The 25,649-nt window shown below is 46.9% G+C and overlaps 1 protein-coding gene and 1 non-coding gene across 2 annotated transcripts in view; both read right to left on the bottom strand.

Moving 5' to 3' along the window:
• Window positions 1-1,602: 1,602 nt before the first annotated feature.
• Window positions 1,603-25,649, bottom strand: part of COP1 (COP1 E3 ubiquitin ligase) — a gene marked incomplete at its 5' end in the record, with an annotated part of 125,922 nt that continues 101,875 nt past the window's right edge. The window contains 2 exons of the mRNA XM_035333377.1: window positions 1,603-2,709; window positions 4,682-4,726. Of these exons, the coding sequence (XP_035189268.1) occupies window positions 2,692-2,709; window positions 4,682-4,726 (63 nt within the window). The remainder of the gene's footprint in view (window positions 2,710-4,681; window positions 4,727-25,649) is intronic.
• Window positions 20,663-20,796, bottom strand: LOC118171163. Its single transcript, XR_004753081.1, has one exon.

Below are 25,649 nucleotides of genomic sequence, written 5' to 3'. Positions count from 1 at the left end.
AGGCTGCCCTGTCCTCCCACGTGGGTCGCTTTTCCTTAGGGTAGCAAACGGCAAACCAAGGGCTCAGGAGAGCAACGACAAAGTCGGAAGAAATGGAACCAAACGCTACTAAAAGATTACAGTAAGCAATTATATGCAGCTTAATATACACCAACAGCAGAGTTACCTGAAGGAAGGAAAATTAAGGGGATTAAAATAAAGAGCGTATCACTTGTGACAAAGAGACAAAGACAAAAAATGCCATCAACTCGTGTTTATGAGCTGCTGTGTTTCTAATTAGGGCCAGACACCAAATTTGCATTTTATCTTGATTGAAGCAGAATGAAAACCTAAGAAATAAAGGAGGCTGATGTTAAACTGTTTTCCCTGCTTAATTCAAGGAGTAACCTTGCAGCATTCAAAATAGCTGCTTTCCCTTCTGTTTCGAGCATCTCGGCTTCAGCAGAGCCATCTCAATTTAAAACACAGAGGCCGCTCAAGGTGGGGGGCAGAGAAGGAAGGCAGGCGCTTGACAAGAAGTGGCTGCCCGTGGCACGGAGCTGGGGTACGAGGGGAAGCGCCCACGGGCTCTCATCAAAACACCAGACACAACAACGGCAGCCCACAGAATAAATCAATAGGCACCGATAAATGAGAGAGGCTGGCGGAAAGCCGTGATCGAAGCGAGGGAAAGCAGCTGGGGCAAGGGCCGCAGGCAGAGCTTGGGGAGCAGTCACCCACCAGCAGCCTCTGGAAATGGGGCGCTTGGCAGGGACCATCGGCTGCCCCGACACTGATGGAGCCAATTCCGATCCCTTCTGCCACAGTGGCTCTGGTGACACACGGCTGAGACCCGCAGATAGTACCCCAGAGCAGGACAAACACCATCTTGTGACTTTTCTCATTCCCCTGGCATGCCGGTGACTGCGGGCGAAGCCCAGTGCGCATAGGGCGCAGCCCACACAGCTCCTGCAGCTCAGCACCCTCTGCTTTTTCTCCCCCCAGCCAAGACTCTGCAGAAGCCAGTAGCGATGTTCGTGTCCTGCACCCACCCTGCTGAGAGCCACGGGTGTCAGCTCAAGGAACACACAAACGGTGAGGCAGGACAGAATCTGTCCCCAGCTTTGCTACAAGGCTTCATCCCTTCTCCTTTGTTTCATACCGAGAGCATCTTTACTTCATTTTTTTCTTGCCTTGTGACCAAAGGAGGTTACAAGGCCCCACAACCCTTCTGGGAAGAGCAGTGTCAGGCATTTAACACGTGGAGGACATAAGACACCTTTCAGCAGCTACAGCTGCCTGACTGGTGGCCTGAGTGGAGCAGGACCTCCCTCTGCCCATGCAGAGAGCACAACGCCCGTGCAGCAACCCCAGCCTCAGGGACACCCGGGAGACAGGCATGGCTGAGAGTGAATCCCAAGAGTGCCTGCTGTGAATGGAAACGCTTCCCCCAGGTAGTGCTGCACGCATCGCACCTTTGCCAGACACAACCAGAAAAAGACACTCCACCCACCAACTCCACTTCCAACCTAACAAGTCCTGGCAGCTCCCCAGCACTGTTACTCCTGAAGCCTGTCTGCACCTTCTTACCCCCCCGTATTCTGCCAACAAAGCAACAACAACTCTTAGCTTCACGCTTTATTCCCCCTCTGTATGTACAATTTAAGTGTATGCATGACCATTAAAAATAAGGCTACTTATATCATGGCTCTGAAACACATTACAAACCAACTCCATCCCCTCTCTTATTACAACGTCCACAATGCTCAGCTCCCACGGATGGTCTGCAGAGGGGCAAACGTAATTGGACCACACGGGACAGTAGTGGTGCAGGGCTTTGGTAACTGCATCAAGAAACTTTCAGCTCCAGCTGAGATAGTCAAACACAGCCAGATCAGTGGTGGCGAGGTCATTACTCCGTGATGTCTGGGTGAGGTCAGTCCAGGTGCCAGGTTCAGGTCACTGCAGCACGGTTGCGGGCAGGCAGCAGGAAGGGCCAGGCTCACGTGGGTGAATGGATGACTTGCTCCTCTCCTTCGGAGCAGCCCCTTTGGGTTGAAGCACGGGCACAAAGAAAAGCAAGGAAGCTGCCCTTCTCTTCTTGATAACCAGAGGACTTCAGTCTCCAGCGGCGTCCACCTGGGTGACAATTTCTCAACATTTAATGCATCTAAAATAAAAATAAAGAAGTCAAAGGAACAACTCAACCATATCTCAAAATGAATTGTTTGCGTGTCCAGGTAGAGCTTGGAGACTTTTTTTTTCCCCAGTGGGGATGGACAGTCCAGGTAAAGGTAACTGGAGATGTGCAACTGACAGCAGCCCTGTGTGGTCCTGTAAGTTCCCTTCCCAAGAAAATCTGTTCCCATATGCAACAAGAGAGAATCTTCCAGCTTCAGCTTGTGGCTCAATAAATTTTATTATTCCTTTTTGTTTTTATTTAAAAGAATTTGTTTTCCTATCATAAAAATTAGACAACCATACCACCACCAGCAGCAGCAAAGTCTGTGGAGTTAATGTTGATGGCAGATAGTTCACTGGTGTTCCCAGTGTCTCAAAATGTCCTCTGAAGTCCATAAATGGAAAAAAAAACATGATGGTTTTGGGGAAGAACATCAAGGTGGTTTCGGTTTCTTGTCCCACTGAGGATCCCAGATGAACACTGTAGCACATCAGCAGGACCAAGTACCTCAAGCCTTGAGAGAAAACCCTTCATACCAGCTCCAGTACCTGATTAATAGGGAAGACAAGACGTTTAGAATAGGAAATTATGACATTCATCATCTCCTACATCAGCACATAGATCACTAGGACAGGTCTGACCCTTCCTGTCTCCACCCGTTACCCTTTACTCACCAGCACGCAGTAATATCACGCAGATGAGACACGCACTGTGAGGGGTGTCACTGCTGAGTGATTTGTACAGCCAGTAATAACCCAGGCTGGTTTTAGCAGGGAGAGCTAAGGGCTTTAGCCCGTGAGTACAGGCTGGCACAGTTGCAGCGGGTTTGTGCCCATGGTGTAACTGCGAAGTCAGCCCTTTCCCAGGCACTGCCAGACCATCACACCGCCCCCCCGCCTGCTGGTAAATTCAGATGGAAATATCACAATTCAAATAACCTTGGCTGTTTACACATTCCTCCCTCCACCTTCTCTCATTAAGAAGCAAAGAGCATGAGCAAAACCTCTCCTGTTGCTGCTTAATTCACTTAAAGATACCAGAAGCATCTGTACGCTTTGCCCATTTTACTAAGGAGGAAGTGACCGAAGTAACAAGCAACCAGTTCCAAAGCCTGATAAATCAGTCACCTACAAACAAAGGGCTACAGCATCACACACTGCAATAACAGGAGTAACCACACCACTTGTGGCCTAAAAAAAGGAAGAAAAAATAAATTTTGTCACACACATGGAGAACACGGGTCTCCCCTCATTTCTGCCTTTTCAGTGTTTTTTTTCTGATTTTTTTTCCAGATTTTTCCAGGATCGTTCAGACTACCAGCTCTGGTCTGGTTTCACAGAACCGCCAGCATGACAGGGGCACGAGGGAGAATCGGGAGGAGTCTCTCAGCTTCACGAGGGTGGCAATCCAGCGTGCAGCTTTGCAGCCAGCAAGTAAATTCCTTTATCAGCAGCTACAGAGTGTCAGAGCTCTGGGCCACATGCACGCAGCACTCACCACCAAGCCCCAAGAGCACGGTGAGGTGAATGCCGCTGAGTTCAGTCAGGGATGATAGTGGCCCTGAGGCTCTCCAGAGTAGCCAGCATCTGGGCTTGGGCACTAATTTTGCCTGGCTATCCGTTTGGTACGCACTTGAAGGGGGACAAAGCCTTTTTCAGATTACTCAGTGCTTCATGGATAGAAATGCATCCAAGAGATACCCTGGAAAGACTTTTATCCGAGTGCTGAAAACCTGGCAAAACATTCGCTTCTCTGTGCACGGGGAAGGCTGTTGCTTTCATAAAACCCTATGCTGGCAGCTGCTGCCTGTTAAAGTCAGTCCGTGTGCTCAGAGTAAGCAAAGCGAGGGAGCATCCCTGCTCATTTCAAGCACTGCTCTAGCTGGCTGCACATCAGCAGCTCAGCTTTCAGCTCTACTGCACCCCGCATCGGCGGCAGCCAGAGAACGGGGTCTGGCTAATGCCAGCGAGCTAACGCAGAGCCTCCTCTGCTGTCACAAAAATCAACACGAGCGCGTGGAGATGTTTGTGCCAGACAGCACTAATTTAAAACCTCCCCGTTCAAAGCAACGCCACGCAGCTGCTTTTGAACCAATGCGAAAGCCCAGCGGCTGCTGTGGCAACTGAGACATGGCACCTATTATCAGTCAAAAAAATACCGCATACATAAAACCCAGCGCTGGGCCCAGGTTTAATCTAAGCAGCACATCACCGCCGAGCACCGAGCTCTCCCGATGCAGGCTGGTTTCCCTGCACACCACCCAGAGAGGCGGAGGTGCGGTGGGTGCTGGGCAGCTGCCAGCAGCTTTTCTCCACCTCGCCTCTACCTCTGTTTCATCGTTCTTGTGCTGTCTGCTCGTTCCTCCGTGTGCCAGAGGCAGATACATCATTTAAATTGCAAACTTCCACAGCTGGGATGACCTCCTCTAATGGTTTCTCCTGGCTGTACCATGTCTGTGACCTTGCTCTTTGCTAACAACGGATTCAAGTGCTTAAAGAGAAGATGCATGAAATAACTTACCTTAATTGTACCCTGACTGTTAGCAGCAATCAGCACGTTGGACTCCTGTATAAAAAAAAAAAAAAAGCACTGTCACTATTCACCATTGCGGGTTTTTTTTCTTCCTTTTTGTTTTTTGAAGAAGCAGTAGTAAATTGTTTTTTCCTTCAAATATTAGGGGTACATCTAATTGCAAGAGAACTTAACTCTTCCCATTTCCAGGGTGCTTTGGAAGCCAAAAGTCTTTATAAAAGTTATGTTGCCTTAACGAATTAGAAAGCAATAATCCTTACTGCTTGTACAGAGCTTTAAATCTCAAAAGCAATTTACAAACATGAATTAATCCTTACAGCCTCCCTGTGAAGTGGGCAAATAATAACAATCATTTTCATCTTTTGGCAGCATATGGACAAAGGTCTCTGGTGCCCTTCCTAACTGAACTGACTCATCAATGTGACAAAACCTCTCCAGCTCTGAGGCCACCCAGCCTCCTGCCCAGCCGAGAGGTTTCAGACCAGTAAAACAAAGAGCAGCTTTGTCTTGACCACCATTAGAAAGCAATAGCAAATACACAAAATTTGGAGGAGAAGAAAAGGCTTCAGCCCTGCTATTACTCAGAAAGACAGCATCGATTTACCTCCTGCGAATTGATGGAATTTCCTTTGGAGATGTCCTGGTTGTCTGCAAATTAATGCTCTGCCACACCAGCTGGGCAACCCCAGGCTAACAGCAGGTGCCAGCCACGGACAGGAGAGCCTCTGCCCTTCAGACTGAACTCCTGACGTGACCAGCGAGTGCAAACACACCCTCCCGAACCAAAACCGTTTGGGGAAGGGAAGCCCCAAAGGAACCAGGTGCCAAAAACCCTAACAGAAGTGAGTACTGGGACAATGGCACCAGTGGCCATAGGAGATGCTGCCAAACCGCCCAGCACAAGCTGCTTTGCCTGAGGGTAGCTGGTATTTTTTTCTCAGGCACATCTTTCATTTTCTCATGCTGCTGCTATCCATCCTCAGACAAACTTGCTGTAATTATCCCGTCACTTAACACCTGCATTTTTAGAGGAAGCTGGTGACTGGAACAGACCTGCTGGCACTGGGGGCTGGAGGTGGGGAGGCAGCCCCGTGGGCAGCAGGCACAGCGTGGTCGGGGCACAAGGGGAAGGATGGACTTGCACGCTGCCTCGCCACGAGGTTCGGGAGCCTGCACAGCCACCAGCTCTCAAGCAGAGGGAGAGAAATCCTTTCTGACGTGAAAACCCACTGATCAGGTAAGAGCAGCCTTCTGATGGCCCGCTGGGCTAATTGTTATAAATAGATTTGTTCACCCCCAGTACTACCCATTAGGGGATTAGTTACGACTCCTGGTATTATCTCAGCAATGATCCTCCAAAGTCAAAGCTCCCAAGAAGAAAATACATCCTCAAAGGAAGCATATACTCCGATTTCCATTAATTTGGTGGCTAGCAGAGTCTAATCCCATGAACTCCCCAGCTTCTGGTTAACAATTACAATCAGAAAACACCAGAGGGAAGGCAGATCTAAGTGTGCTTTGGGAACCAGAACAGGTACCAGATTGCTCTGGGGTGCCTGATGGGATTTTGGAAGAGTGGCACGGGTACCAAGCTGTCGAGAAGCGCCTGAGACTTGAGCTCCTGGGTACAGACAATGCAGGGTCTGAATGATTCCCGTTTGCACTGCAGGTGATTGGTAATTCATCCTGTGGCTGCAGTCTGCTGGGGTACCACTGTAAATGAACTCTGGCTCAATGAACGGTTTTACCTTGCTAAATAAAATAAAAATGCCAGAGAGTAATATACTCTCACCCTCTTGTTCTTCAGAGGCACAGTTTTTTTCAGCAGGGTCTGAGCTAATCACTGCTCTGCTGCTTTCATCCACAACCAGGAGACACAAACAGGAGCAGACAGCAGCAAAATTAGCACCGAATCTGTCATTGAACAGTGACTCGTGTGTTCAGGCGCTCTAACATCGCTTCTCTGGGAACACAGCTAAGTAACTTTCTTAATCCTCGAGAGGAACAACTCTCTTCCTTCTGCGTTGCATTGAACGTATCAGCTGTTTTACAGGCGTTAAAACCTAAGCAAGTCACAAAAACGCTTAGGAAGTAGGAAGAGACCTGAGGGTTTATAACTGGCAGCAGCCATGCGTTCAACCGATCTTTTTGGACAGGACACACGTGAACGGAGTTACCTCAAAAGACAACCACCACGGCCACCTAGCTGGGGGAATACCTATTTCCCCTATGGCACCACTACGAGCATCTACAGATCTCAGGCTATCACTGTCAGCTTCGGTTGCACGCCCTGCTTTATCACTGCCACGTTGTGACTCTGTGCAGGGCAGGAGGGTCAGAAGGCTGGCCTTCTCCATCCCTCCCTACCGGCCGCAGGAGCCAAGAGCTCCCAAAGCAGAGGCAGGGGAACGCAGACAATCCACCACAACTGAATACTCCCGCTCTGGAGAAATGGGTTTCTGAAATGACTCTAAGCACACACCTGCACGGGGTCCTGCTGTAGGAGGTCAGCAGCTGTAGCCCTTCGTGGCAGCAGAGGCAGCGGGTGCCAGCTGCCTTTGCTAAAACAAAACTGAAGGGGCAAACAAAGAAGGAACAAGCACGATCAAAATTGAGAGAAGGGTTTACTGCCTGGCCAACAAGAGCATTTTGTTCCATACGGTTGCTAATCTCAAGTATTATTTCACCCCCGTGGAAAGCCATAGTCTGTGCAACCTGATGAGATGTGGCAACCTCTCCTATGCACATCAGGGCGGATAAGGAGCGACGGGTGGAGACGTGACGCAGCGCGCTCGGGGCCCCTGCACTGAGACAGCGTGGCATTTCAATAAGCCAGGGACAGCCGTAACATTGACAGGAGACTGTTTAAGAGTTTTGGTCCTGTTAAATCAACGGGAAAAAGCAAGGCTCTGGGAAAGTCAGCAGAACGCACTACTGCTCGCCTCTTGGAGTCGCAGAGGAATTTCAGAGGATTAACTGCCAAATGTAGGCGCACCTCGGGACTCTCATCAGGGAGATGAGGTCCCATAATATCTGATAATGATAAGTCTGAAGGACAGTTCCCTGACGCTGGGAAGGATGAGCCCACCACGAGTCTCTTACTTCCTGGAGTATATCCACACGGAGGTAGGCATTATGCAAAATGAAGTTGTAAATCAGCCTTGGGAACAAAGACAGACCAGATGTAAGCACCTCTGTCCTCAGCCTGACATCCCCATCACCTGGAACTAGCACTGGAAGAACGTGATTCATCCACCCACAGCAACTTCAGAGCATTTACCCTTGGGATTCAAAGGGACTTTCACTGATTGTGCCAAAAGAAGAAATTGCCACAGCACACTCTTGAGGGGAAAGAAAAACAAAATCAAATCTGGGACCTTCCTGAGTAGATGAGATACCTGCTACATTCATCATTCAAAGGAATTATTCACCTGGTGACAGCTGGGTTTTGAAGCACTCTGATTTGCTCCCCTCCTAGATGAGCCCTGTATGTGGATGGCCCTGGGGAAGCAATTTGTACGGGGAAGGGAGGGTGGGGAAGGAGGGCCTGGCTGACTGCTGGCATTCATGCAACAGTAGTCAGCACTAGGAGAATCAGAAACGCTCTGAAAGTTTCATGAAACTTGAGGAAACTTAGCTGAAAAAAACTGAAGCCCTGAAAATTGTCAGAGCTGCTTCAGTGTGGTAAGGAATAAGAGACTCTGCGCAAGAAGACATCGGGCAGGGGGATCTAAAGTCACTCAGTTGTTAAAACTGCAATGAGGGCACATGCGTCTACTTGCAAGGCACACTGATATTCAGGCAGACAACTCCACAGAGCAGCTGCAAGGGTCGTCTCTGGCCATTTCCCTTCATCACCAAAGAGGTGAGCAAGGGATCACTCCGTACAACCCACCTGCAGCCTCAGTGCTCCACAAGCCGTGCATCCCTCTCACCAGAGGGCTCGCGTGCAATTGCAGGCAAGTGTCTTACTGCCTTCCTTTCCTGACACAAAATAGAGAGCCTGTCCCAAAGGGGCTCAAAATAGGCAAGATGAACACAAATGACTCGCATCTTTTTCCTTTAATATAGTCCTCTTTGCAGGACCATTCACCTGTTGTAGTCCTGCATATATCAATCTGCCCTTCAGGACTGACTCCCAAGGGATCCTCCCTACCAGTGTCCTGAGCAATTCAGAGTCTGCCCTCCAGAAGTACAAGGTAGCAGTTTTATTGACCTCCCTCCTGACTTCACCAAGAAGAGAACTCTACCATTTTGTGGTCACTCTGGCCAGGACAGCTCCCTGCCACCACATCTCCCACCACTCCTTCTCTGTTCAGGAACAGCAGGTCTAGCGGGGCACCCCTCTGGTAGGCTCCCTAACCAGCTGAGTCAGGAACTGGCTTCCACGCGCTCCAGGAACCTTCTAGACTGTTTCCTCAGGGCTGTATTGTATTTCCAGCACATGTCCGGGAAGTTGAAGTCCCCCATGAGAACGAATGCTGGCAATTGAGTAACTTCAGCCAGCTGCCTGTAGAAGGCCTCATCCATCCCTTCATTCTGGTTTGGCGGTCTGTAATGGACTCCCACCAGGATGTCCACCTTGTTGGCCAACCCCCGATCCTTATCCACAGGGACTCTACCTTTTCATTCCCAACCTCAAGCTCAACAGCATCAAAACCCTCTCTAATACAGAGAGCCATGCCACAGCCCCTCCTGAGTTGCCTGTCCCTTCTGAAGAGCTTGCAGCCATCCACTGCAGCACTCCCATCGTGGGAGCAGTCCCACCACATTTCAGTGATGGTGACTAGGTCATAGCTTGCCTGCCACACCATGGCTTCCAGCTCCTCCTGTCTGTTGCCCGTGCTGTGTGCATTGGTGTAGATGCACTTCAGTTGGGCCACTGCCCTCACCCCCAGCCCCAGGGCTGCTCCCCCAGGCTCATCTCTATGGAGCCTCATTCCCCCCCCGTCCCCCTTCATACCTAGTTTAAAGCCCTCTTGCTGAGCCCTGAAAGCCTGGAGCATTGTCTACAGAAGAGGAGGAGCATGGATGCAGACTTTAAAACATCTCGGTCCCTCTGCTGGGAGGGAAACTGTGAATCAGAGTGTGTGTGATCATAACCTACCCTCTTACAGTTTGCAAATGGGGCAGTTTTGTGAAAGCTGGTCTTTCCAGGAACAGTCAGAGCTCTCGTAGGGCTGGGAAATGCAGTGGGTAGCTAACAGCTCCGACCGCGTACGCAAATACATGAAAGATGCAGAAGCACTCTTCAGTGCCGCTAGCCAGACAAAGCTACGCTTCAAACAGACTTATCCAACTGCTTCCCACCAGGACCACACTGAGGAAGAAGGGAAGCTTGGCTGAAGGAAAAATGATACAATCTGCACTTATTTCCCAGTTTTGTACTCCCCCTGCCTTCTACAAACAGCAGCAACAATGCAACGGGAGGAAGAAGTTGCTCGTTAGCAGGATTAAGGTACCGATAGCGGAGCAAGATGTTCCTCCAAGTTATATGCGCACATGTTCACGCAATAGACTGAAAATCTTATCTGGGACTTCCACGGGATCATAAATAATCACAGGCCGAGAAGTTTGTGCCTCTTCCATTCCCACATTTCTGCACAAATAAAGCGCCTTCCCCCCAACCTTCCAGCCCCATAGCCATTGAGGTAAGCGCGAATTTTCTGGATTTTCAGCAAGATTTGTTCTATAGATTCACAGCTAGGATTCTTAAAGATCTTATTTTAAATTAGCAACTTCTCACCTTCCCGCCCCAGCAGACATTTTTGCTAACAAATGCCCGGTTTGTCAGCAATTCCCTTTCAAGCAGACAGCCTCACTGCCGACTAACCCCGAACATGCATTCAAAGGAGCCAGAGCGCTAATTAAGTAAAGCTGTTGGAACAATGGGAAAATATAGCGGGTGAGGAAGCTTGCACTCCAACGGCCATTGTTTTATGTTATTTATAGATGGAATAAGAGTGCACAGTTGAACTAAATCTAGTGCTGCTTGCACAGAAAGCCATTTCTTCAGCAGTAAAGCTGCTCGGTCCGTACTGAGGATGGTTATTAGCGCTGGCTTTTAGGACTAAAGCTGCTGACCGTCTTCAAGACATTTCGCTGTACGCTTTCACATCGGCATCACACACGAAGCCTTTTCATACATCAAGATGTGTGAAAGTAGCTCCCCAACAGAACACCGATGCTTGACTGCTCTCCACCTTGTAATTAGCAGATTATAATGGCTCTTCACTCTAAATCCCCCAAGATCCAGTTATTTTCTTGTTGCATGACTCAAGTCAGCTTTTGTTTTTGAAAGAAAATTACAAATCTAACCTGTGAAACAAGATGAACTTCCAACACACGAGTTTTGTGGTTTTTTGTTTTTTTTTTTTTTGAAGACTCAAACTAGTAAATGCCAATTCCTCCCATCAGGGTAATACGTTGCACACAGAATTGTCTTTTTTTCATTGTTGTGATACAATCGTTAATCGATGAACGGGTGCCTGGTACAATTGTTGAAGAGCAATGCACAACCCATTATCTCCCTGCATTCCAGAACTTGCTTTATGTGCCATCACAACTGCCTAACATTAATCCCTTCTGAATAAATTTAACAGAATACCATCTCCACTAGGAACATCAGGCCCAAGCAGAATTAATTACTTCTTTAAACTGAGAAGTTCTTTAAAGAAAGAGGTCTTACATGCAAACTATGCCATACCAAGACTTTTCAGTGGCAGCAACATCCAGCTCTTCAGGTTTTAAAACTGGAACGGAACACACATGCCTAAATGGTGGTTTTTTTAATCCTTGGAAACTATTTGTATCTTGTTCTGAAGGAAATTCCTTTGTACACAGAGATAAAGCCTCCTTAGGCTTATCTGGGGAAAAAATGCGATGACTAAATAAATCTAAAAAAGGTCTCATCTGTGCTTCTTTCTAGCTCCAGCTGTAGATACTGAGTTTTTTCTCCCTCCAATTTTATAAATGCTACGCAATCACACCTGCATAGCATAATAAAGGTACTTTCTTAACACATTAACCTACAGCTTCACAGATGACAACGCTCCTTCGGCTTGCTTTCTTTGGAAAGAGTTGCCCACAACCACACGCACACGCACGAAGCTTCTTCTCACATAGGAATTCATGGGTACTCTATAAAGGGGAAAAAGCATTCAACCAAATTATTTTTCATCATCCTGCCTCAAGCAGAGCTTGCAGCTTCTTCACAAGATGAATCTAGCCTCACTAGGAAGTGAGAATAGGTAGAAGTTCAGCATCTCTTTGAATCCCTGCCCTAATTCTTCTACAATTCCATACTTTAACCTCTTTACCATGGACACTTTTATTGAGTTTTCTGACACTTCCACATCTGGTATTTTCCAACTGCAACTCTCAATACATGAGCATATCCTTCTTTCCTGCCCTAAGGAAGCCTCCCTGAAGAAGCAGTCTGCTCATTTGGGGATTTTACACTTAATGTATTTTCCTGCTTCTATTCAGACCAAACTCAGCACAAGAAGATACCACGCAACTGGAAGCTTATTCGCTACTCTATACACCCAGGTTTCTGTATTCACAGCACACGGGTGCTCAGAGGAAAGCAGTCCAAGGCTTGCTCCAATGACACACTCAAATAAGTAGCAAGCTATCTCTCAGCCAAGTGAGAAATCACTTTTTCATAGCATGACCCTTCTTTTCAGTGTGCAGCTCTCAAGAAAACAAGCTCAACGAGGCAACTAAAGACCAGGCTAGAAGAAAACAGAGGCACACACGTGGACGGAGCTGCACACAGCTAGGCGCCGATTTGCTCCCTTCTGAATTCAAGATGGAAATGGGGCCAGTGAAACTGCTTGGAAGAGGGTGAAGAAATCTGTGCAAAGGTGAGAGCCAGCCAGAAAAGCCCACGCTAGGAACTGCTGGCACGTTACAGGCAACCACCTCTGTAATTTAGTCATTTTGGAACCAAACTGCTTTTGATGAGCACCTAATTTATTTACAATTCAAGATGAGAATAACTTGTCAGAGGCTTATTACTCTGCATCTACTGCTTGCTGAACTACTCAGCTTAAACAGCTGTTGCACATCCGCCGTCAGAGCAGGTAGAGAGAGAGATGTTAAAACCAAATTATGTTGCTATTAACATACACACCCACCAACCCCTCTCCCTCCCCAATGGGCAAGTTTTCTCCTCCTCTACGTGTGCAAATACTGAGCTCCACTGCCCATCTATCTGTGACAAGATCTCTAAAGCTGCTTGTTTCTATCACCAGATATTGCAGGATTTCAGCCACTCCCCACAATCAGCTCAAGGCCTCGAACAAAGTGCCAGCAGTATACAAATATAGCTTGCAATAAGCCTACAGAAAACATATACATAAACATGGAACACATTAGCATCAATTCTGCAAAGCCACAGGAAATAGGCATTAGTTTCATGAAAACAGCTTTTAGCATCTATTCTATTAGTACTAAAGCCCCCAAACATTCATTTGGCAATTCTACACAACGCGATGCAGCGCGGTGCTCGACAACTGCATCTTCCAAGAAGTGCATTCTTACGCCCATACATTTTCCTCCTTCCCTCCCTCCCTCCTTCCTCTTCTGTTTGTTGCACTCAGTCATTACCTCATGCTGGAGGTGATGAATTTAATCTCTTCCCAACCAAGGTCACGCCGCCCTGCCCGTCAGTGCTGCATGTGGCAAAAGGAAGCCCTGGGGTGCTGGCATTGCTATTGTTATCACTGCTGTGTATGCCTCCCTCCTAAACGCTCATTTTTTAATCAGAGGAAATGTGTGATCCCAGAAATCACCACCAACTCTGCATACGAGTACTCAGAAGTGTGACCTAAATCTGGTGGTTTAGATTTTCATTTTGCGCAGACCAACTGCAAACCATCAGGGATCAAGGGCTGTAAACAGAAGTCACTAGAACGTGAAAAGCCTCTTCAGATCTAGCTCCCCTGAATTACACAAGCAGTTTACTCGACAAACACAGCCTACTGCGAGTGCTGCACAGCCCAGTCCCCAAGCACAGCAAGGACCACTGTTCCCAACTGCTGCCCTGGGCTGCCGAGGGGGAAGGAACAGAGAGATGCTGCTGGGAAACCCGAGAGATGCCAGAGACATCCTTTGCTATGCTTCCCAGCTCCTTTCTCCTCTAGAACTTGGAGCGCTCTCCTTGCCTCACTGTGAAGGGCAGATTCCAATTTGTTTAAACCCTTCTTCACGTTTAGATCTCTCTCCTGTGCATCTCTCTTTCACTCTCAAGATGTGTTTCCCCGTCCCTCTTACCTTCTCTTTACTTCTTCCTTCTCAGTTTCAGCAAGTCAGTGCTTTCTCTCCCAGCTACTTCTCAGCTGCTCAGTTCCCTCTTTCAAACCTTCACGCAGGAAGTGACAATTCCCTGGTTTGTGCACATACACTTCCATCTTTCCCAGACCATCTGCTCATATCCTTTGGGAACTTTGTATTTTTGGGATCAGTCCCTCGCATGGGCTCTCTCACCACAACCCTACTTTCAGTGCTCTGTTCTCCAGTTTCAGGTGCTCGATCTAAAGCACCATGGCACGTCTTTGCATCTCCACTCTCCCTGCCCTTGTGAATCCAGCTTTGTAATCCCACTTCCCTTTCTTTCCAACCCTTTTGCCTCCAACACGCTATCACTAACAGCAGCGTGCCCATTTTGCTTGGGTTCACAAAGGGAATGGACGAGGGCTGACCCTCCGCTCCAGCCCCAGCACCCAGCCACCTGACCAACCGCATCTGCTCCCGCACGCCTTGCCCCTCCGCTCTGTGGTTCCAGGCCCCTGGCCTCCTTAGTGCACGAGGATGACATACCTCTTCCTCTGGTGCTGCCTTGGCTGTCAGCTACAGATTATTCCCATATTCACTTCAAACATCTGCCTTAGAGAACAGAAGAACATAAGGAGGCAGAAGCCTTGAGGTTAGAGGCTGAAGCTCCACGTGACTTTGTGGGGAAGATAACCATTGCTGGGCCAGGAGCTGTCGCAGCAGGAGCTGATCCACGTCAGCAGCCTGGCACACGCGTTCCCCCAGACATCCTTTCTCTGGTGCTTTTTTTTTCCTGGAACACAAAGCTAATTTCACATGTCATCTGCTACGTCAAACTGGAGCATGCTCTTCTGAACGCTGACAAATGGTTTCTAAGTTGGTCCAAGAGGAATGGTTCAATGACACCTCCCGTGCCCTCCGAAGCTCAGCGCACCGCTGATCCTGCCAATGGTTTCCCCAGGCCATGCAGGTGGGGTCCTGAATTAAAACAGTCTCCACAGAGACACCACAAAGTAACTCATTAGGTGGTCAAGCTCCTGCTTCCCTTTCTCTCCCAATGCCATTTACATCCTCTAAATTTCCAGTACCAGTTTAATCCTCCTAACAGGAGGAATGCTGTAGGCTTAAAATTGACCTAGCCACCTTGATGTTAATATTTTAAATTATCAAGTCTTAGTTCTCTAATGCCAATAAATCATTTATATGTGCGCATTTAATTAACAATCCAATCAGTAAAAACAACTTAGCATTCACATAGCATACTTAACCAGAGGAACCAAAGACACATTACAACATTAATTAAATGTAACAAATGTCCTGGTGAGGCAGCTGAAGTATTATCCTACTTTGACACGTGGGGAAACCAAGGCAGCACCCCCAGTGGATTTGCTCAAGGTTAATCCAGATGTTCATAACGAGGCACCGAAGACAAGAAGCAGCAAGTAATACCCCTGAGATTTCACTCTTCTAATAAGCATTTCTTTTCTGAGCTGTGCTATTTACTTATTTGCTGATGAGAAACCTGTTCCAGCTGCACTTCTCTCCCAGACAGACTAGGGGCACGAACCCATCAGGCACACTAAAACACCCCCCAGCCCACATCAGCATGCCAGGTGAGGCTGAAGGCACGGGGTCCAACATGCTACCTAGCCAAGGGGTTTGGACAACAGGCAATGGCCCTTCAATATTGGAAAATACCAGGAGCTCCAGTGTCCTCGCTCCTCTACAAAGCTGTGGCTTCACCTGTGCTTCAGGCCCCGCGGAGCCCCTCCTGCCACTGCCCCTTCCCTTCTGACACCTACGCCAGCTGTTTGAGGACACGCTCCTCTGTGTCCTCAGCCTAAACAGTTCTAGATCCAGCACTTCTGTTTGATTCCCCCGTTTGGTTCAGAAGAAGTGCTGGTTCCTGGGACCGATGCTATAGCTGACAGCCAAATTGATTTGCCCACAGCGCTGTCAGTGATGGCTTTTTTTTTTGATAGTGCCTGGCAGCCACCTGGAATTCAGCACAGCAGCCGGTCCCAGGCACGTCCAGCCTTGTGCTTGCTGAAGCTCATTAATTCTGCTCTGTATGCAGTTACTTGCTGTTGTAATGCTTTAGGTTTCCCAGTTATCACGTGGTGAAACATTTCAGACCCAGACAATGCCTACTGTCAGTCCCTTTAATCCAACTGCATGCCTGTAAGCAAAAACAGCTGCATTTTCAGAAGTTTTCACTGAAATGCAGAGGAGCTCATCTCCTCAACCTCTTTGGCAACTGGATCTCTGAAATCAAGGGACCTGGGTACCGATGCAAAGCCTTATGATGGCAGGACACAGAGCCTTCCAGAGCAGTGATGCCCAAAGCCTTGCTTAGCCACACGGGACTAAACCCATCGCATGGCACCATCCCCTCAAAGCAAAAGTGGAAGAACAATTAATGCATTATTGGCACAGATGGTGAAAATCAACACGGGAGAACAGGTTAATCCTAAAAGATGTCAGGAATGGCAGAGAGCCAAGCTGAGTCAGGCTGGCTGGGTCAGCAAGAGGAGAACATTTTGGCAAAAAACCTCACAAAATGGCTGATGGACGGGGGAAATGAATTTATTTAAAGCTGATAACGGATTCATACTCTGCTTCTGTTCATTTTATATGGCTTGGCTGTCAAGCCTTCAGGGGCAATAAACTGTCACTTGCTGTCTGCTTGGACAATACCTAGCAAATTGGATCTTATACCGATTGCCGCTCCTCTGCGCTGCCCTAATGAAAGTCACCTCCACCTGCCACACATGCAAAAAAGCTCACGTTCAGACAAGCCGAACCCAGACAGTTCATTTGTAAGCTTTAACTGTAATAATGTCCCCTGAACATCCCCATCCGTTCTGACGTGAAATCCGGCCGCCAAGCCAAAACAGAACCCCGACAGCACAGCAACGAGGGAGCCGCGGCGGGTGCTGCGCGGTGCCTGCGGCAGGCTGCTGGCTGGACACCACGATCCGTAACCTCTGACTGCTGCTAGGCAAAAGGACCAGGGCAACGGCGGTTCAGACAGCACAGGTTAACATCTTCCTCTGCAAGCAAGCCAACTTTGAAGGTTCGGGACATATGTTGAAATCCTGACCAGTTTGTTAATGGGTCTTGGAATCGCGCTGCACAGGGACTCGAGAGCTCTGATACCTGCAGAACGCAATTTAACTACTCTGGATGTTTTGCTCATGCCAGCTGGAAAAGAAACACGATGGCTTTGCTGCATCTGCAAGGCTTCTAATTGTGTTTCTGGATGGGCCAGAAGTTTGGCAGCCGTGGAAATCAAAGCCCTCATTTCTCTTTAAGCCAGGGCTGGTATTTCTAACAGCAACTGGAACAAAATCAAGGGTCTAAGTGCCAAGGCTGAGGATGCTGTTTGTGGGGGGGAAGTGACAGCACACCTAAGATGCTATACCTCCACCCAAGGCTGCACACAGGGAAGGTGAGGGTTTAGGTGTCTGCGTGGCCAGCAGAGCTACAGCAAGGGCAGGGGAAGTGAGGCACAGCAAGAGAATGGAAATATCTGACCCCTGCCAGGCTGCTTCCACCCGAAGGGCTGCAGCTGCGTGGTGGTAAGAACAGAAGAGGAAAGGATACCTGCCTGCAAGACAGCCCAGCTTGTAGCTGTATAAACCACTACAGGAAATGTAAAAATAAATACACACAAAAATATATACACACCCACTTTTTTTTTTTTTAAAAGCTGGAGAAAATACACAAGCTGCAACTCTGAAAGTGTTTTCACAGAACAGTTTTCATCAGTCTGGAAGGAGATGTGTCAGGAAAAAAAGCTAGAGGAGATTTCAGGGGGAAGGCACAAGGACAAAGATCCGTGAAGCCACCTAGAACATGGCATGGCTTGTGTATCACAAGTGAAACCACCAGCACCTGGTGAGAGAAAAGGAACAAGTTGTTTCTTGCAGAGAAAGTGTTAATACTAGTATTTATATGAGCTTCATGAAGTTATCCCTATACTACCGCTATTTATGCCATACACCTGTTTTGGAAAGAGGATATTGATTTAATGAATAAAAGTTTAATTAAGGTAAAACAATAGTTTCCATTAATCTTGAAACAATTCACAACCTGCTGCTCTCCTTCAACTTTCAATCCAGCTAATGGTATAAACATGCTCAACTGCAGCACTACATACCTGAAACCTCCTGCAATGCAGACAAAGCAGTGCTTTACCTAGAAACAGGAAGCCTTCTCTCCCAAAAATAGCGTTTCAAAGTGCTCCAAGCGCAGCAAGCAAATATTTTCACTGGCCAGGGCATCATATGAACACACAGGAAAATTACACAGTAGATAATCTGTTGATAAACTAGAGGTTGCCACTGAAAGCCAGCTGCAGCCTTTAGTCATTTTCTTCCTCTGCCTTCTATTCTGCTGCAACAGGGTAAGCACAGATAAGGATGGGGCAGCGGCGCTGGGAATCCTCCCCCAGCCAGCAGAGCCATCCCCCTGCTCACCCACAGACAAGAATGAGGTTGGAGCCATGCTGGCTCGAGGTCAGCATGGTCTCCGTAAATCCTTATCGCCATGGGCACATGCACGAGGGAGCTGAACTGGACCTTGAGCTGGGTTGTGTCTGCAAGGCTGTCAGGCAGGGTGCTGCCTGTCACTTGTAACCTGAAAGAAAGCTTGGCATTGCTGAAGGATGCTATGTTGCAGCCCGCCTGACATTTTTGCGGGTCAGCTCTCAAAGGAAGGCCATGCTGCAAAATATCAGTGTTGATTACCAAACGGCACTGCTGGCGCTGAAAGACATAGAGTAAACTGCATTTTAATAAAGGTATGACTGTACATAAAAGGTGAAGAACTTCATTAAACATAACCATACGGTGTACAGATGATACATATGAGGTTGTTTCTCTAATATCCTACTTCTGATGCTTTCTCTACTGCATTTACCTGGGGGAGAAGGGAGCAGGAAGAGACAATGGCTATGCCTTAGCTACTGAGATTGATGAGAGCACAGCTTTATAGCTTTAGTGCAGTAAGTGCCAAGCATGACATCTTCCCTACTTAGTTCTGCAGAATGAACTATTCAAAAGGTAATAATGAACTTCACATCATCTGAAGGACTCAATTGTGCTCTGCTGCCTGCTTCCCTGATCCCATCCATCTAAAACAGCCCAGGATCCAGAAGGACAAGTGAAACCAGCAACAGAAATGTACCTGAGAAATCAGAAATCACTGGGTCATTCAACTGTTGAAAAGCCTTTTAGATTTAAAAACTATGAGAATGCAAAAATAATTGCAATCCTTGGTGGGCTGTTAAGTCAAAAGAAAGATGTAGCATGTCTTTAGATAAGTTCACTGATTGTGAGAAGAAAAAAACCAGCCACCCTAACTTGACACACAACCCTTACAGCTAGAGAGAAATTTCCCTATATTCTTCCACCTCACCTCCCTGCAACTCAACTCTTCTCTTGGAGAGATATCAGGAGATCGCCCCTGCATTCTGATTGCATTTGCTCCTCTACTGATCGCATGGACTTCAGGGGGCAAAATCAGTGGGACTCACGTATCAGGGATTCGCCACAATACTGGATGAGAAGTCATCTGAAGCTCTAGATGGGCGGTTTTGTCTACAGCCTTTAAATAATTCAGGGAGAGGAGCTGTCAAGCTGAATCTGCAAAGCCCCCTTGACTTTGTACTTACGCTATCAGCCCGACTGCCTATTGTTTACAAAGACAAAAGGGAAAACATTACAGGTTTATATGTCTGCAGAGGAGGGGAGTCAAGGACTAGAATAACAAGGGCTATCAGTACAGAAGCCAAAAAATGGATGGGAAAGCAAGAGATTCAATAAGCGAAGTACAGTTGTACCAGCAAAACAGCTTAAGGAAGTTCCTGGTTCAGTCATGCTATAAATAAGCAATGCCAGTGGTTGCATGCATGCCATTCTTTAAAAACGAGAACCCCAAATGCAAATGGTAGCTTCAATTAATTAACAATTAAAAGCACTACTTTTCAGATACACAGCTGCAGCCTCTTCCAGATCTGTCTCACTTCTGCAAAACAGTGACAGGAACCAGGCAGCAGGCCAGCGCTCATCCAAAAACCTCAGAGAGCAATTCCCTCCTCCCTGCTTTTCCTTTCAGTACCTGGGCTTTCTGGGCAGACAAACACAGCGAGGTCTGTTGAAGATTCACTGGATCCTGTCTGGGGACACCACCAGATGACTGCGATGGCCCTTGGCATGCCAGGGAGCTCTCACACTCTGAGGTGCCTTTTAGATACAAATATATGGATATATTTAAATGACTCTAGGACATGAACTGCTTTGAGGGGTTTTGCACAGTCATTTTCAACCAAAACTGTAAAGCTGGCTCACAGCAAATTACTGCCTCTTGAAGCAGCAGGTCGAATTGAAAAGGAAGGGGAACCCGAGGACATGCAGACCTGCTCCATCCCATGCACCTCTCCAGCAGAATTTAATCACCTCTCCAGCCAGCTTGCTATAAACCTAACAAGGATTTGAAAAAACGATGTTTGTATACAAAGCACAACAGCTCTGACTATAGTCTTGCTTTACTACGGGGCTGGGCTACCCCTAAGCGACTATGCTTAGCTTTGGGTTGCCAATGCCCCCCTCTGGACCTTCACAGCTGGCAGCAGAACAAGCTGTGGAAGCGGCTGCAGGAGCTGTCTCGGCCCATTTTGGCTTAAAACATGTATGGAGGGGAACGATCCAGTTTAGTTGGCTCTCCTAAAGCAGACAGAGACCTCCACTTTACTCTAGGAAGACTGCAACAGTGGACAAAACACTCTTCGTTTGCCCACGGCTGGTCCCAACTGGTCCAACAGCTTCCAGCCCTTGACAACTTCTTGATTAAATCAGACTTTGGTACAGTCCTTTACCCACAGCTTCTGCCTGCATCAAATCCTAACTGAAATGTGATTTAGTGAACGCAAATCAGCTGAAGAAAAAGGGATTCCAATAACAGAAAAATCATCACGAAGTGGGCAAGTTTAACTCAGAAGGTCAGAGTCACTCTGGCCACAAGAAAGAGGCTGCACAGGACACAGGTGCTCGACAAGGCACAAAAGGCTCCTTTCATATTCACCTGGTGACTGCTAGCTAGCAGCAGTGCCTGGAGCTGCAGTGCCTTTAATAAGCCCCTAACTCTCCTGGCCTTGACTACCCTCCTAAACCACAAGGAGCAGCGTGCCAGCAGCATGCTGGCTGCCAGTGTCCTTACAGCAAGGCCATTAAACAACACGTACACTTTTTTTTTTGGATGTGATACATGCATCTATTACCAGCTCCCGAGTGTTACTGATCACAAACTGTTTTCTTGTGGGAGTCCTGAAATTATGTGATGGACTATCAAGCTCGCAGGTCACAGCCTGGAGGTCCTCAAATTAGATGCTCCCCTCCACCCCATGCTCTCATCTTGCTCCTCCAAAAGAGAAAAAACAACAACAAAAAAGAGATGAAATTGTTATTCTGTGCTGTAAGTGGAGATTTAGGACAACCTGCATGCTCTACAAGCATTCCTGCTGAAAACCAGGAGATTAAAGAGGCATTAATTCTTAAAAGTTATGTTTTTGTTGTTAGCATCGCTGCAGCATAAGCACGAAGTCAGGGCTGGCAGCAGCAGTGGGAGTGAGTGGAGGCTGCAGCTCTGCCTGGCGATGCCTGCTGCAGGATCCTGGAGCTCAACTGGACACACTGCAGGGCTGTCAGAGGGTCTGGGCAGCTGGAGCCTCCATTTGTCTTTCCTTGCTATTTTGTTTGTTTTGACAGAATTTGAAAGCAGGTTCCCAGTCTGGAAATACAGCTGCACTGAGGTACTTGAATTTCTGTCCTGGCAACTGCACAAAATCAGCAGTGGCTCAGTTAATGGCAGACCTTTAAGCTGTCAGAGGCTTTTGCGGGTGGAAGGAAACCTTTCTTCTTACTGCAAGACAAAATTCCTAATATGCTACACACATTTAGCCCGTTCCACACAACAGCTTATGACAATGTTAGCTTATGACAACTTTACTCCAAAAAAAAAAAATCAAAAATATTTCCTTTCTAAAGAGCCAGCAAATAAAGAAAAAGCATCTTTGTGTGGTGCACATCACAAGCAGTTCATATGCTCGTGATTTCTCAGTATTGCAGGACTGAAAAAGGATTTTGATAAAGTGAGATCTGGGTAATGTTCTATATCACTGTTTAAGGACAATTCAATCATCTTCTGGATTAAGTCTTGCTCCCGATTAATCTTAAGAGAGTGATGAATAGAAAATCCAGGTCCCAGGAACGAGGAAGATTTTATCTGTAAACCCAATTCACAAGTAAAATCACCTCTCTTACAATGGATAATTCTAGTAGTGTTCAAGTTATTTTCACACAGTGGGTATAAAAATTATCTCTAGATATCTCAAATTGAAATGACTGTTTTTAACCCTCATTCTGACCGCATGCCCAGATTAACAATACTGTATCAAAAAAGGAGCTCAACAATCAAGAAATCCATTAAGCTACCAATGACACTAACAGCCAAGGGGATGTTTAAAAAGATTCAAACCCATAATGAAAAAAATTGCGCCATTTACTACTGGAATTACAGGAATGAACAAGCCCCTTGTTTAGAGACACAGTACCTCTGATTTCATATCCTTCAGCTACACAAATACGAGAATACAAACCTGAGCTCTGCTGATGAGGGAAGACAACAAACAATTCCAGCATTTGATTACTTTTTTATTATTAATTTCCATCTGCTTCCTCCTTCATTTTTACTACCCTTTAAATGCTCTTTCTGAAGAGATGCTGCTGCTGACTTACTCCTTAACAGACATCATGGCTCTGGAGCTGGAGGACACGGCAGGTACCGGCTGTTTCCTCGCAGGCTCTCAAAGCCTGAGAATATAGGACAAAGCACAGTGAATCTGAGAAGATAAAAACAACTGGACTAAACAAGACTTATTTCTTGTTGCAGCAAGCCTATATACACTGCTACATCAGCAGCAGGAAGACAGCTCCTGTGAGAAGTTCACAATCAACTACCCTAGCTACAGCTTCCAGGCAAGAGCTAAATCATGCAATAAGAAAGGGACCCTGAAAAACCAAAGCACATACACAGTATGTGTTCCTCTGGATAAGGAGTGGCAGAGACAGCCTGGCTTAGCGCATATCAGATTTGTTACTTCATTACCTTTTATTTATAGGGAGATGGAGTCAAATTCCTCATTTGTGTGTTACCATTCCAGATATACAGAATACAGAAGCCCCATCCTGGCTGAGAACACATTTGTCTGCATCATAAAACCATCTTAAACCTGCTCAGAAAGGAAAACAGAAGCTTTAAAGTAAAAATGAATTCTCACCCGTTCTGGCGTGGGGAGGGAGCTGTAACTCCCAGGTTCAAAACGGGGATCAAAAGCTAAAGATTTTGAGACTGTGGTTGGCTCACAAGGAGACGGTCCTTGTCCTCACCTGCATGCTCAGACAGCTCTGCTCCTGGGAAAAGCAGGGAGCATTCTTACGGGAACAGCAGGGATGCAGGAAGCATCCAAGGGACTTGGAGAGGATTTGAGTTTGCAATCGACGGTGCCCTGGGAAGGGTGCTGCCAGCGAAGTGAGCCTCCTTGCCCTGGAAGCATGCCACTATCCAAACATTTATCTAAAAGAAATCTTTAAAGCAGTATTTTTCTTATACAAACATCTGAGCACCAGCAGGGTGATTTTCAGTGAGAGTCTCTGCTTACTCTTCCTAAGGTAAATATATACTCTAACGTTTTGGAACTGAGAAAACTTGTGCGTTCCCAGTGCAGGCTGCTTGCTGCAACACCAGAACCCAAATTTCACAAGCTGCTAACTCCTGTTTTACCTCACGTTTTCAAACGTTGCCCAACTTCTTCTTTTGCACCGTCAAGTCAAGTGAGAACCTAACGAAAACAGAAAGCCTACAGCAAGATGAATCCTTCTGTACTAAATAAGGACATTTGTATTTCACTTCCAGCTCATTTCTCTTTCTTTTTTTAAGCTGCTGCTGGCTCGAATTTATCCTTGCTAATGCTGGAGCTAACGCGCGAGCTCTAAACCAAGACACATACAGAAGCACTATTAACCTCCTATTTTAATCAAGGATATTTCGCTCTAAACGAGTCAGGACTTTCCACGAGCACACACTTCCCAGACTAGACAGGCTTTCCATTAGTGGGTGGTCTGGAGAACAAACTTGTTCTGATCAGCCTGCTTTGTAGAGAAGCCTGTCTTGGAAGAGAAAGGCAACAATGGCTCAATCGAATTGATCAACCAAGAAACTAGGAAAAAAAATATTCATGTATGCTTGCTTTGGAGGCTTGACCAAGGATACGGATGCTGAGTCTCTGCCAGTGAGGAGGGATGTGGTTTCTCCTGCTGCAATTAATTTATAACACTATCTACACATTACAGGTAAAAGGAACTTTTTTTTTTTTTACTGGATCTGAACCAATCTTTCCTCCCAGTATATGTAATACTGCTTATCTTCCCTCCAGTATCTCTCATTATTATAAATAAGTGGAAAACAATGCAGTTGTCTCATCTGCCCGCTCCCCTGGCTGCGCCTCTCTGCTCAGCTTAATATTCACTTCAGACATACGAAGTAAATCTAGAAAATCCACTACTGCAGCACACAACTTACTTTCCTACAGCTTTAGCAACCGGATAAAAGTTCAGGAAGCGATTCTGATATACAACAGCGTGAAAGAGGCATTGCTGTTTGAGGCACTGCTTCTCTCGCGGAGCCGTGTGCGAGGGCAAACCCCGCTGTGCAGCTGCATGACCGACACCACCAGCACCACTCCTGGCCAGGAGGTACTCATTAAATCATAAAGTGTCATTTTCGAGCTGTACCAGATTCCCTTCCTTAGGCAGGGCTGCTTGTTATAATTGTAGGTATCCTATAGAAAATAATTACATATCCTAATTACATACCCAGGTAGTTTCGATTCCAGCTGACTGCGTGCAGGTAGCTAGCTCGTCCAGCCTTGGTTAGGATGCTGTGACAACACTGAGAAACCTGGTGTAGTTTAACTAGGTTAAAGAGACAAATCTTTTTTTGCTGCTAGAAAAGCAGTGTGACAAAAGCTGAAATTCTTGCCTCACTAACAAGCAATGCAATTGGTGTTAAACCGATCACAAGTTAGGGGGTTTCAAGATGCTCTGGGGTTTTGCTATTGATAATGGAAGTGCAGAAGGCATAAGGAAGCTTTCAGAAGGATTACTCCAAAGCCAAGAACTGTTAATGTAGAGACCTACATAAAGCAAAGTTTCTGCAGACCTGTGCATAAATGCTTCTACTTCCATTTCACCCAGAGGTTAAATTATCTGATCAAAATCTTGTGCTGGAAATAAAAAAAAAATCAGTTCATATTTTTTCCACTTCATTTAGACTCTGTAAAACATTAAATCCTTGCCAGTAAAACTGCTTAATTAGGAGCACCAGAGCACAAGGTTGATGCAGCTCATGAACCGCAACTCCTGAATGGTGGTGGCCTCCCACAACTCGCCATCAGGAGGTGCACCAGAAAATGAGAAAAAAATATTGAGAGGTTGCTTTGACTGTAATTGAAGCAGTCACTTTTTTTTTTTTTTTAAAGGGAATGAGGTTATAAAACCACCTTCAAGCAGCAGTGACAGCAGAACATTAGCAGTGAGAGTTCCTGGTATCCTCGGTG

This window comes from Oxyura jamaicensis, chromosome 8 (assembly GCF_011077185.1).
Source record: "Oxyura jamaicensis isolate SHBP4307 breed ruddy duck chromosome 8, BPBGC_Ojam_1.0, whole genome shotgun sequence".
Lineage (NCBI taxonomy): Eukaryota > Metazoa > Chordata > Aves > Anseriformes > Anatidae > Oxyura > Oxyura jamaicensis.
Note: the sequence above shows the minus strand (reverse complement) of the source record. Positions and strands in the feature narration are given on the sequence as shown.